Source organism: Desmodus rotundus, chromosome 12, assembly GCF_022682495.2.
Source record: "Desmodus rotundus isolate HL8 chromosome 12, HLdesRot8A.1, whole genome shotgun sequence".
Taxonomy (NCBI): domain Eukaryota; kingdom Metazoa; phylum Chordata; class Mammalia; order Chiroptera; family Phyllostomidae; genus Desmodus; species Desmodus rotundus.
In genome coordinates, this window is record NC_071398.1 from 42,354,354 (window position 1) to 42,367,825 (window position 13,472).

Here is a 13,472-nt window from a genome sequence, read left to right on the forward strand (position 1 = left end):
GCAGGGGGCACCGCGCAGAGGCCACCCACCCAGGTTCCCTCCTCTTGCTAGCATCCACAGAGCAGGCTCACTCCCAGAACCTGCATCCGGGACCTGGCCCCCTGCCAGCCTACAGGTCTTATGCAGTCCCTGCTCTTCAAATGAAAATCTATTAATATATCTCCCCTTCTGTGCCTCAACCCACCTGAGACACAAACAGCACCTTCAAGTCTCCATGAGGATTCCCGGGTCACCTGCGACCACTGCCTTCTTGCCCCAAACACCCAAACAGGAGCTTGAGTACCAAGCTCCAAAAGCAGCCACAGGACTTGGGCACGGGCCTGAGGGTTGTCAGGCCCATGACTGACCAGCTCCCAGGGGAACTGGGACATTCCCCTTCCTCCCACCCAAACGTGAACACCTAGGTGCCATGCTGAATACAGCCCCTTCCAGGTCCAAATCTGCAGCACAGTCCCTGTCCCTTTACAAACCTGGACATGCTCACTCCTGCAAGCAGAGTAGCCCCTGAGCAAAGGTACCTACTTCATAATCATGCTGGCAGCATCCTGATTCACCCCCACACAGCTGCCCATGCGATGGCAGCTGCTGCAACTGTCCTTCCTGGGCTCCAATTCTACACCTCCAACGTGTCTCCAAGCCTAATAAATGTCCCACAGCTCTGCACGAGCCTACACGAGACCCAAGATTACCAGTCCAAAGTCCTGCTTCCCATTCGGAACCACTTTACCCACCTCCACACCCCTCGCATACGCAGGGAGCACTCTGCCTAGAACCTGCCTCCAGGCCCTGGGCCTTCCTTCCACCTGAGAGTCTGCAGCCCATCAGCCATTCCCACCGAGGGTTCCCCGAAGCATCACTGCCTCTCCAAGGGCAAGAATCTGCCACTCCCACCTGGTCTCTCCGCTCCTCAGGGCGCCTCCAGGCCTATAAGAGCAGTGTCTGCTCCAGGGTCCCAGAGCCAGCTGCCCAGGATCTCACCTCTAACCTTGTGCTTCCTACTTCGGCACCTGCTTGAGGATATAGAGACAATGACACAGTCCCTCTCCTCCAGGTACCCGAATCTGAAAATGAGTACTTCATCAACCCAGTATTCCTCAAGTCCTCCTCCACTAACCAGGCCTAGCCTTGGATGAGGGGAAGGGTTCTTAGGACCCGCCCCCTCAATACCGATGCTGGCAGCGTGCCTTCCACCGACCGGGTGGAAACCCTCAGAACCTAGACAAGAGCACCACCTGACCGAGGACCCGCGCACGCGCGCAAAACAGTGTCGGAATCCGCAGCTGCATCAGCAATACTTCCAACGTCGGTAACCTAAGGCTGAAGTGCTGCCTGCGTAGGTCCGATTGCCCACCCACACCTACAATCCCAGCTTCCCGCCTACACGCTGCGCGTGCGCTCAGGGAACACCCAGCTCTGCCACGCCCCTCACCAACCTGGGCGTCTACAGGTTCGCCGCCCAGGCCGGGCCTGTCCCAGCCTCAGTGTCCGATACGGCTCTGGGGCCGGACGAGCTCGGTGAACCCCCTGCCCGATTCTGCACACGACAGACTCAGGCTACGCTAGTTCTGCCCCTCCCCAACTCGGCATTCGGCCACTAGGGTTAACCTTCAAGGGCCGAGGTGCGCGGCCTCAGCTAGCGTCCGCGCGGTGGACAATGGCTGCGCTTCTGGCCGAACCCGGAAGTGCATTTGGGCTCGGCGAGTCCGGACTACAATTCCCAGAAACCCTGACGGCGCTTGGGCGGGGTTCCAGCGCTTCCGGAGAGGCGGGCGCGTGGACGCTCCTGGACCTGAGCTGGGCTTGATGTTTAGGGTCCGAGCTGGGAGTTACGTCTGTGTGTACGAGTTTGTGTACCGCCGAGAGAAGTGGGACCGGGAGGCAGAGGCTGAGGCGCCGATGCGTGAGGGTGGCCGACATGGGAAAAGGCTGACCCTGGCCCCGGCTTGACGCCCAGGAGTGGCCGAGAAAATGGGATCTGATGGAACTCACCGGGACCCCTCCCAAGCACCTGCGTGTGCGAATCTTGGCTCGCACAGCCTCCTTGGTCCTCAAAGCTGAAGATGGTTGCTACAAACCCGTTAGTCCAGAGAGCGCATTTGAAGCCCTTCAAGAATCTGATATTTTTCTACCCTCCCTCTCTTCCCTTTGCCTTCATCTCGACTTTTTTTTTTTTTTTGCCTCAACCCCAGTCATGCTGGCATTTCTACCTTCTCCGACAACTCAAGAAGACTCCCACCTCAGGACCTTTGCATGTGCTGTTCGTGCTGCCTGGCAGGCTCTTCCTTTGAGGATCCCCCACAATCTGGCCTTTGAGCCGATGTCACCTTCTCCGGAGGCATTCCCCCACCGACCATTGTAAATTTGCAAACAAATCCTTCACTCCCCACATAATCCCTGTGTCCCGCCTCATCTTTATTTTCAGAGAACTTTCACTATGGGACACAATATATTTCACGTATTTATGTTGTCTGTTGTTCATCTGCCCTCACCACTAGACTGTCAACTCCATAAGAGAAAGGATTTGTATCTATTTTATTACTGCCTAAGGTACCTCACGATAATAGATGCTCAATAAATACTTGTTTTGTTTCGAATAAATAAAGGTTCCTGGTTCTATATGAAACACTTTAACAGCCAACATTTCATTAACCAGCCCAGTCATACTAAGGGAATTGTGATATTTACTTCCTCCCCACCAGGGAGGAAGCAGAAAATTGGAGCCCTGCTGTATGAAAATATGGTATTTTTAAGTTTTTCATTAAATGCTTCTAAAAGACTCTTACAGTTTTCCTAACATAAATTCTGATCTTTAACAACAACTACAAAAAAAATATATTGCTATTTGAAATGTGATCTCTACCCTTAGAATTTCTTACAACTTTTTTGTTGCTTTTATAAGAAATATTTATTTTTGCCCTGGCCACATGGCTCAGTAGGTTGGTCAGTGAGCCAAAAGGTTGTGGGTTCAATTCGCAGTCAGGATACGTGCAGGTTGCGGGTTCCATCCCTGGCTGGTGTGTACAGGAGACAACCAACTGATCTCTCTCTCCTCCTCTCTCCCCCAAAATCAGTGGAAACATGTCCTCGGATGAGAATTAAAAAAGAAAGAAATACTTATTTTGTAACTGGTTAACCTACTGGAATGTTATTAATTCTTATAGTATTCCCTTTGATTCTCTTGGCTTTTCTAGTGAGATAATCATCTACAGATAATGATTTCATCTCTTAAGTATTTTTAGCCAGATATCCCCTTTCATGTTGGGTTGCATTTGGCTACAATTTTCAAAACAATGGTAAAAAGCCTAAGGTCTTTGGCTGACTCACACACTTCTCTCTGAATGCTGTGTCCATCGGTGGTGTTTGCCTATTCCTATGATGCAGCTATGGCCATTCCAGCTGCTGGGTCCCAAACATTGGCCCTCTAATTCTAGGTTACTTTTTCCCTGTTTCTGTTGCTTTTAAAGAAATATGAGTCAAAAGCCTAAGATTTAGTGGGATCTGGGGCCCAGAGCCTGAATAACACATTGAAACAGCATGTCACAGAGTTTACACAGAGAGTGGACGGAGTATAACATGCACCCAACAAATGTTATCGAACATGTGATTGAGCATGGTTTCTCTCGGATTTCCGGCGAAAGGATCTTTGCTTCCATTACACTATGGGCTTCATTTGGCAGGAAATGCTGCATTCTGGATTCACAGGCACCTGTTACACAAGGAGAAAAGGCGAGTTCCATCTTCTGAGTGAGCCCTCCTTCTACTTGCTGTCGTCCAGGACCCCAGCACTCTAGCTCTCTCCTTCCTCATCACTGAAAATTCCAAAAATCTTCCTCCTTTTGTTACTGCACTTCAATCACACCGGGCCCTCGCTGTTCCTGGAATGGCCCATATATTTCCCCACTGCGGAGGACAGTGGCTAAGGTGGCACCCATAACCCCCATATCCTGGTATCCATGCCTTGATGTTATTCCCCCTCCCGCCTTGCGGGCAAGACCTGTGACTTGCATCTAACCAGTAGAATACGACAAAGGTGACCTCAAGTACAGGACTGTAGGCATGTGATTTGGTTAGATAAGATTGCGACTTCTTTCCTGGCTTTGAAGTAGTATTGTGAACGGCCTGTGAATAAGCCCACGTGGCAAAGGAGTGGGGGTGGCCTCCAACGGACAGCCAACAAGAAACTGAAGCCCTCAGATGACCATCTGGAAGGACCTGAATGCTGCCAATAGCCACACCAGCTCGAAAGAGGATCCTTCTCCCAGTTAGAACCTTGCAGGAGACCGATATGAGCAGTGCCTGGACTCCTGATGAACGGACATTGTGAGATGGTAAATGTACGTTGCTTTAATTTGAAAAGTTTGTGGTAATTCATTATGCAGCAACAGATCACTAATACACCCACCTCAAGGCCTTTTAACTTGATGCCCCTCAACTTGGAATGTTCCATTCCAGACCCTTTGCATGGTTCACCTCTTCCCGTCCCTCCAGAATGCAGCAGGCGCTGAGCTGACTGGCCTGACACCCTTTCCCATGTTTCTCCCTTACCTGCTTCTGTGAAGAGACTGGGAAGGATACCACCTCACTTTCTCAGCCTTCCTTGCAACATGGACTATCACGTGACAGCATTTATGCCAAGGAGATATAAAAGGAAGTTTGGTGGGCGAGACTTCCAGGAAGAACGTTTGCTTTACTGATAAAAGGGAACAAACATATCCCGAGACCCTGATAAAGAGAGGTGCTGAGGAGGCCAAGGTTGTACCAGTTCATAGCTGATTGGAAAGCTGACCAACCTAAACATAGTCTATGCAATAGCCTGAGCCAGTCTGATTCTTCTCCGGAGAATTTGAACCTAGAAACCCTAACATGGTAGAGGATGTTTTATATAGTCTGAAGTCATAGAAGAGGAGTGACCGGGAAAGTTGCCTAAGATTTCAATCTGGACTGAGAAAAATGGAGCAAATTCATAGATCAGCCAAAATGAGCAGTCACATAAGAGAGAAAAATCTTCCTGATAACTTCCCAGTCCCCATGTGGCCCACAAGGAATTTCTGATATTGAATGATCTGAGATTCCCCAGTGTTCTTCCAATTAATCCTCATTTTATCTGAACTGCTTTCAGAGGGTTTGCCTTGTAAAGAATCCCTAAGATAGCCCTGGCCGGGTGGCTCAGTTGATTGGAGCATTGTCCCATACACCAAAAGGTTTTAGGTTCGATTCCTGGTCAGGGGACATACCTAAGTTGTAGGTTTAATCCTTGGTTGGGGCACATAGGGGAGGCAACCAATTGATGTCTGTCATTCACATCAATGTTTCTCCCCCCCTTTCTCCCCCCTTCCCCTTCCTCTCTCTCTAAAATCAGTAAACATATCATTGGGTGAGGATTTTTAAAAATCTCTAAGCTATATAGGACATTCACATCTTTTGAGAATGGTTTATCTGTAAATTGGACTAAAGTCTGCTACCCTCAAATTGCCTCCAAGGTAACTGACTTACCCTCTGGAATGACAGGGAACACATTCGTCTCTCTACTCCAAGCCAGCCTTCAGACACTGAAATATTGGAATTCTGTGTCCCTAAACTCCTTTCCAAACCTAACGAAACATTGTCAACAGGGCATGGATTTGGCCTCTCTCTTCTCCCTCTTCAAAGTCGTTTAGTGACTGCCTCCTTTAGAGCTTAGGGTCTAGAGTTCATCCCTGGACATGGAGTAATCTGGCCAGTTCCAACAACAGCTGTTATCACTTGAACTATCTGAAGTAATTTCACTTGCCCTTAGAACTAGGAAGCCAACACCCAAGTTAGCTGGACTTGCTATGGGAAGCTCCACTTATGCCTGGATGAGCCAATGGTTTTCTTCCGTTTGGGTGATGAGACGGATAGTGCTTCTCTTTTTTGTTTGGCCACCAGGAAACTCAAAGACAAATGAGAAGTACAGGGACAGACACTATGTAGGTTCAGCATATTTTTACATTTTGTCCATATCTTGACTTCCTACTATTATTAAAACTATTTTTCTGATTGCGATTCCTATTTCTGATTTAGCACCATTTTATAGTGTGGTGTGATTATAGCACCATTTTATAAGCTTGCTGTGAACTGCCTCAAATCCCCCATAGGAAAAATGTAGGGGAGTAAATATCATGAAAGAAATGAAGGATCAGGAGGAAAAAGAAATGAGTTAAAAGGAATAGTCAGCAATGTAGCTGGCAGGGACGGGAAAGGCATGAGTGACGTGGAGAGAAATGGAAACAGAATAGAGTAGAAATGGAATGGAAAAGAGTGCAATGGAAACAAAAGGCAGGGGAAGGATGGAATACATGGCACACTGCCCCAGGAAGTATAAATGAGAGGAATGGAATGGAAAGGAAGATGGTAGTGGAAGAGAATGAAGTCAGATAAAATGAAGCAGAAAGAAGAGTCATGAAATGAAGGCAGGATCAGAATTGAACTGAGTGGAAAAGAGTGGAAAGAAAATGAATTTAAGAAAAGGAATGGAACATAAAGCAATGAAGTGAGAAAGAGAGGAAGGGGATGGAGAGGAAACGACAGGAAAGTAATATAATGAGGAGACACCGTGGGAGTTAAAGGATGGAAATGAAGCAAGGAAATGGAAAAGAATGGAAAGGGAGGGAATGGAATGCTGCAGACTATAAAATAATGAAATGGCGTTGAACGAAACGGATGCAATAGCATGGAATTAAAGGGAATGAAAAGACTGGAAAGTAGGAAATTAAGTGGGAAGTGTGGAATGGAAAGTAACAAAGACATGTGGAATGGAGTGCAATGGACGAGAAGGGGAGGAGCAGGTGGAAATGGAAATAATGGAGTGGAGTAGAGTGGAATGGAATGGAACACGGTAGAATGAATGGGTAGAGAGGAATGAAGAAGGATAAATGGGAGAGAGCAGGGTGGAGGGGAATGGAAAACAGTGAAACAGAATTGAATGGAAGGGGGAAGGATGGGAACCAGGAAATTAGAGAAAAGAAAGAAGGGAATGGAAAGAAAAGAAAGTGAATAGAAAAACATTTATATATAAGATAAATAAGATAAGATATATATATATCTTTTATATATAAAAGAGATATACATATAACCTATGTATATATAAAAGCATAATCATTATGTTCGTTTTACAGGTAAGGGATCAGAAGCCCAGAGAGGTTAAGTAGCATGCCCACAGTCACACAGCTTGTAAGCACTGGAGCCGGGATGTGAGCCCCAGCTAATAGTGACATTGTGTTGCCCGCTCAAGACCTCAAGACAGAAATACAGAGACTCGCTGCCAGTCACACCCGGTTGCTAGTGATGTAATTCCTGATTCCCCTACCAGCTCACTCCTTTTCTCCCTGACTCATTGTACTCCTAGACAGCTATGAAAGGCAGGCATCACATACCCCATTTACTCAGGTAGAAAAACTGGGCCTCAGAGCAACTTCAGAGGTTTGCAGGGCACACAGCTAGAAAGTAGAGGTTCTAGGGCCTGAGCATTAGGGGTTGGGATTGAACAACCCTGGATTGGCAGCCCACCCATGCAGGGCACTCATTTCTACACCGCAAGCCCAGGACAAGCCACTCGTACCCCAGGAGAAGGTAGTGCACCTGAAGGACTCACCTGCCACACTGACCAGGACCGAGGTGGAGCGGGCCAGGTGGGTCTGAGGGTTGAGGGCCATGCAGTTGGAGGTCCCCTGGTGTTCCCAGGTCAGGGCCTCGAAGACCAGCGTCTCCCCCATATGCACACAGGTGGAGTGTTCAAGGGTCCAGTGATAGCGTCTGGCTGGGACTTGGCCCAACACTGCAAGGTCAGGCTGGAGTTGAGCTCCAGCTTGACATGGCTGACCACCCCAGACTGCGACCCCCTGGTGATGTCCACGTGGCCGGGGCCATCTGTGCACCAAGCCAAACATGTGCCCTGGCGAGTTATCGTATTTTCTTCCACGTTGGAAGCTTCACCTTTTTCTTTCTTCCTAATTCTGTACTATTTTTTTTTTAATCTTCACCCAAGGATATGTTTATTGACTTGAGAGAGAGAGAGAGACTTTGATGTGAGAGACAAATATTGTTCGGTTGCCTCCCATACACACCTCGACTGGGGATCAAACCTGCAACCTGGGTCTGTGTCCCGACTGGGAATCAAACCCACAGCCTTTTGGTGTACGGGACAATACCCCAACCAACTGAGCCACCCGGCCAGGGCTCTTCTCAATTCTAACTCAGATTAATTCCAGGTTATTCCCCAGGCAGCAAAGGCTCTTTAACTGCAATTGAAAGGAATCTCAAGAAGATAAGAAAACACTCCCTTTCCCCCTTAGCTGCCTAGTGAGTAGATAGTAGTTTGAAACATGGGGGAAAGCAAATCAAAATCAAACCCAAAAAATCCTACCCTTGCAAAAGCGAGTTCTAACAAAGGAGCCATCAGGCTTCAGAAATTGATGCTGTGTCCTGTGAATTTCCAAAGAAATTCTGATGGGATTTCTTATTTAACGACACGTGGCTCTGTAACAATATTTACTTTTACCCCTATGTATTCTCAATGGTAGAGATACTGGTGGATTTTCTTTGCGAAGAGCACTTGTCTGCCCTCTCACATCCATGAGGGAAACAAACGAAAAGCTTGTTGGATTTCTCGTGCAAACCAAGGGTTTGAGTCTTGTCTTGCTTAAATTATTGTAAACTACTGGGAAAGAAGCATGCAAAGATTTCTAGTTGGAACATTCCAGGGAAGGAGGAAAATCTTGCCCCTGCCCCCTGCTAAATATCCTTTGAATCTGTTCTTTTCTCCCCATCCTAACCGTGGGGCCACCAGGATCCCCCCTCTGCCCCCTGCTTCCTGGCCTCAAATCCTCCACACAGCAGCCAGAGGGGTCTTTCCGAGTGCAACCGTGACACTCCCCCACCGTTGGTGAGAGCCCTCCGTGGCTCCCCAGTCTCCTCAGGACAAAGCCCATGGCTGGCGAGCTCTCTCACAATCCGGCCCTTGCTGGCCCCTCCAGCCGCATCACTCACCCCTCCACACCTTCCACTCTCAATCCAGGGATAAGGTCCCATTTCGATATTCCATCCTTGTCGTGTTCCCTCTTGCCTCAAAGCCACCCCGTGTTCTCTCCCTTCTCTGGGATGCTCTTCCCTGAGTCTGCTCTCCCTGGCTCACTTACTGGTGTATCAGATCTCGTGAGAGACACCACCCCTCACCCTGAGCCTTCCCACATCCCGCTGGCAGGCTGGGCTTCTTGTGGGTTCCCCGAATCCTCTCATCCCACGGCAGCGCTTATGGCACTGTGTTTTCTTTGCCTGGTGATTGCTCTCCCCGTCCGGAGTAGGCTGTGAGCTCTGGAAGTCATGGCTGTCTATTACCAAGCTCCCAACACGCTGATCAGCACAGAGAGAGAACAAAACAGGTATTTTTGGTTTAATGACTGAAAGCGAAAGGAAAGAGAGAGCAACAGAGGAGGGGAAAGAGGTGAAAGGTGTTACATTTACCCTTTATCTATATCCCCCTGCTACATAATGTGTATAAAAGTGGACCCTTGCTTCCTCCCCTTGCCAGAACCTCCTCCCCGCAATCTTCTCCACCTCAGCTCATGCTTTCTACGTCCTTTGAGTAGTAGCTCAGGCAAAAAACCTTGGACTTGTTCTTGACTGCTCTCTTTCTCTTTTGCTTTATGTCAACCAGCAGCAAATCCTGTGAGTTTGATATTCAAAATATATCCATAGTCCAACCACTTCTCATCACCCACAGCTGCCACCCTGGCCCAGCCCCATCAAGTCTTGTTGGACAATTGTGCTCGGTCACCACGAGGGGGCGCCTTGCAGACCTCCAGCGGCCGGAGGTGAATTAACCCCTGCTCTGCTTTGAAAACCACTCCCCGCCCTCCTGTGGGCTGCACCCTGCCAGTATCTCAGCGTGTTGGAAACTGAGGCAGGCCACTTCCTGGGAGCCATGGGACTCCCGACAGCCTTGACAAGGTTCCTTAGACTACATGGCAGTCCACACGCTTCCACCCAGCTCAGGGATCCTTCCCTTTCCCTCTCACTCCGGGTCAGGCTTGCATCCTAGCCCGATGGCTCTCCCAGCGTTCCTGGCTCCCTCTCCAATTTTTCTCACAGGAGCATCTCCCCTAATAATATCCTTGCACGTGTAATCCCATCTCATCCCACCTTGGGGGCTGCCACTCCAAGGACCCGAACAAACACACCCTTTCTATAGCCTCCGCCCTCCCCTGCTTCCGCTCTGTAGACAAGGTCCAGGGAGAACTATGAAACTTGTCTAGTCTTATCCCTTCGCTGCTCAGCGCCTCTGTGGTTCCGGTGCCCCCACCATGGCCCGCGGGGCCCTGCGTGATCTGCCCCGACGCTGTCACCTCCCGATCTCTCCCGTCCACTCTCCCCCTGATTCCCCTCTCTGGTCCCGGTGTCCTCCTGGGGTCCCTTCTGACGTGCCACGCACAGTCTGTTCCTGCCCGCTGGAGCTCTCTTCCCTTAGCTGCCTGCATGGCTCACTGCCTGCTTCCTTCCAGCTCTGCCCCAAGGCTTCCACCTCCAGGAGGCCTCCCCTGACCACCCCAGCTAAGACTGCAACACCTTCCCCCTCCCGGTCCTCCCTGTCCCTGTCGCTGCCTCATGGTTCTCCTTAGCCTTAGCCCCATCGGACACACCATGTATCTTTCTTGCTTAGCTGTGCATGGTCTGTCTCCCCCACTACTGGGTAAGCTCCTTGAGGGCAGGGGCTTTGTCTTGTTCGTGCCCAGACGTGCCTGGCACAGAGCACGTACCCAGTAAGTGTGGGATGAGTGGCTAGAGGAAGAACTACCAGCAAGGGAGGAAGGAGTAGGATAAGGTCCAGACTTGGGGTGACTCACAGTGGGTGGTCAGCCTGCAAGGGCCACTTTGGGTCCAGCTGCCCCCGTGCCAGACCTCACACTCACAGGGTCCCGTGTCGTTCCGCCAGAGGTGGTGGACCCCAAGGTCCTGTTGTCAGTAGACGGCACCAGGTGCTTGCTGGGCAGGAGGGGCTGCCCCCTCACTACCCACTGGACTGGAGGCCCCTTGTGGGTGGGCAGGCAGGTCAGGGGCACGGTGCTGACATTCTCCACGATGCTCAGGCTCGGGGTTGTGAGGAGAGGCTTGGTCAGGCGTTCTGGAAACACACAGACATAGAGGAGAAGGTTCAGGGAGGCTTCCCCAGGCTCCTGCCCAGGCCAGGCCCACAGGGCTTTCCAAGGAGTGTGTGCATGTGTCCTGTGTGTGTGTGTGTGTGTGTAATCTACAGGGTGGGACAGAAGCAGGCTGACAGTTGTGAGTACATGAAACACAGAGTTTACTCTCGTGTTTATTAACTATCGCATTTCTCCATGTGAACAGCTGTAAACCTACTTTTGCCCCACGTTCTACGGTGTGTATATGTGTTTTTTGTGGGAGTGAGTTTGTGTTTGCGGTTTTGTTAGTCATAGACGTATTGTATGGGGCACACATGTGTCTGTGTTCTGTATGTATATCATGTGTTGCGTGTGATGCACATGTGTGTTGCGGGCAGGCACACATGTATTGTGTGCCTGTGATGTGTTGTGTCTCTATATGTCTGTTGTGTGCATGTTACATGTGTTCTGTGTGAGTGTGTCCTGTCTGTGGTGTTGCATGCTACATGTTTTGCTTGTATGGTTTGTGTCTCGTGTGTGTTGTGTGCTTGTGATTATAACTTGTATAGGTGACTGTATGTGTGTATAAATGTGTGAATGTTGTGTTAGTGTTTGTACCTGTTGAGAACCAATCCCCAACTGCCAGAGAATCGGAAATGACAACCCTCAGAGTCCAGCGAGGTCTCATGGAGGGCGCACCAAGGCAGGAGCTGGGCTCTTCCCTGTGTTCAGGGCCCAGCTCTGTCACCAGCCACGGAAGAGATCCCCACTGCTCTGGGTCCTCCTTGAACTCTGGGGGGCTGTGATTCTCGCAGGAACCAAGGAGAGGAACAGAAAAGGAGAGACTCACCAAGGACTTGGACTTTAAGAGCAGCCAGGCGGGACAGTTGGGTGACACTATTGCCCACCAAGCACCTGTACGTGCCCCGTGTTCCCTGGGAGCAGCGTGGATGGCGAACGTTCTCATGGTGAAAGACGGGGTGGAATCACTGGGGAGAAACCAGGAATAGGTGGGGGCTGGGCGAGGTTGTGTTTCCACCAAGAAGGTCACGTTGGAGCCCTCTATGGCTCCTACCACCTCTCCGCTGGGTACATCGGGCTCTACCTTGATGTCAAAGGGGTCAGGGCCATCTGGGAGGACAAGCGCAGTCAGGGCAGCAAACAACAGCGTCAGCACCAGCTCTCCTAGAGGAACTTACATGGCTAATATTGACATTGCTCTTCTCCCCACCCAAGCTCTGGATCAATTACAAAGGAGATGCAGGAATCCAATGGAGGTAAAACGCCAGCCTTATTCCCGGACAGAAAAAAAGGGTTGGAAGACAAGTTGGAAGCAAATGCTTTTTCCTTCTTCTGACCCAGGCAAGACTTTGAATCAAACAGGAGAAGGTTAAGCTCAGTTGTAGACACATTAAGTTAGATTCTGCTGGTAGACTCCAAGTAGAGGCATCAAACCATTAAGCATCTGGAGTTCAAGGGCAGACAAGTCCGCATTTGGGTGGGTATTTGAAGCTATGTGACTGAACGAAAACACCAAGGAAGTGGGTGTCAGCAAGGGGTTAGGGGACACAGAAAGGGACTCACGGTTCACAACCAGGTAGGTGGGATCACTGCTCTGGGACCTCTGGCCATCCGAGGCTTCGCACTGGTATCTCCCGGCGTTCCCCTGCAAGACAGGGGAGATGGTGAGCTCGCTGGTGTCTGGGGACAGCTGAGTGTGCTCATGGGACACCAGCAGGCGATGGCTGAAGACCCAGGAGATGGTAGGGTTGATGTCTTTAGTGTCACACTGGAAGGTCACCTTTTCCTTATGCTCTGGGACAACGCCCAGGCTGACTGAAATGGTGGGCTTGGCCAGCGATTCTGCACAAGGAGCAAGAGAGAGAGAGGGAGACAGAGACAGAGACACAGACAGAGAAAGACCATTGTCATTGTATATGTCATTGTCCCTGGTCTCCGCCGCCCTTTGTCAGTCTCTTTTGTTTGTGTCTTTATTTCTGTCTGTCTCTATCTCTCTGTGTTCTGTCTCTGTTCTGTGCACTTGTACACACACACACACACACAACCCCCCACCCCACCCACATCTGTGGGGAGCAGGACACTCATCTGAGAGCAGGATTCCCACCCAGTGGGGACCACAGGAGTCAGGGGGCCCCGTGGCTGCCAGCCCCTGGTTTCGGTGGGCCCGACTCACACACAGGAGCACCGTCCTTGCTCCAGCTCCCCGCTCTTCCCCTCTGGCCCGCTGCAAACTCACAGGTGCTTGGGCCACAGCAGCTCCCAGGACAGACAGGGGTGGTGGTGGCAGGGGAGGGACGCTGGCGCCATCTCTCCCCT

The 13,472-nt window shown here is 50.3% G+C and overlaps 2 protein-coding genes across 11 annotated transcripts in view; both read right to left on the reverse strand.

The window, feature by feature from the left end:
• Positions 1-1,671, reverse strand: part of ZNF180 (zinc finger protein 180) — a 30,022-nt gene extending 28,351 nt beyond the window's left edge. For 5 of the 10 annotated variants that reach the window (XM_071220058.1, XM_071220057.1, XM_071220059.1 and 2 more), the window contains exon 1: positions 1,434-1,664. The gene's annotated coding sequence lies outside the window, so the exon portion shown is untranslated. The other 5 variants (XM_071220053.1, XM_071220051.1, XM_071220056.1 and 2 more) reach the window with 3 other exon arrangements.
• Positions 1,672-3,853: 2,182 nt separating this feature from the next.
• Positions 3,854-13,472, reverse strand: part of CEACAM20 (CEA cell adhesion molecule 20) — a 54,751-nt gene continuing 45,132 nt past the window's right edge. The window contains 8 exon segments of the mRNA XM_024569428.2: positions 3,854-3,900; positions 7,613-7,774; positions 7,777-7,887; positions 10,860-10,961; positions 10,964-11,137; positions 11,986-12,063; positions 12,066-12,266; positions 12,720-12,998. Of these exon segments, the coding sequence (XP_024425196.2) occupies positions 3,854-3,900; positions 7,613-7,774; positions 7,777-7,887; positions 10,860-10,961; positions 10,964-11,137; positions 11,986-12,063; positions 12,066-12,266; positions 12,720-12,998 (1,154 nt within the window).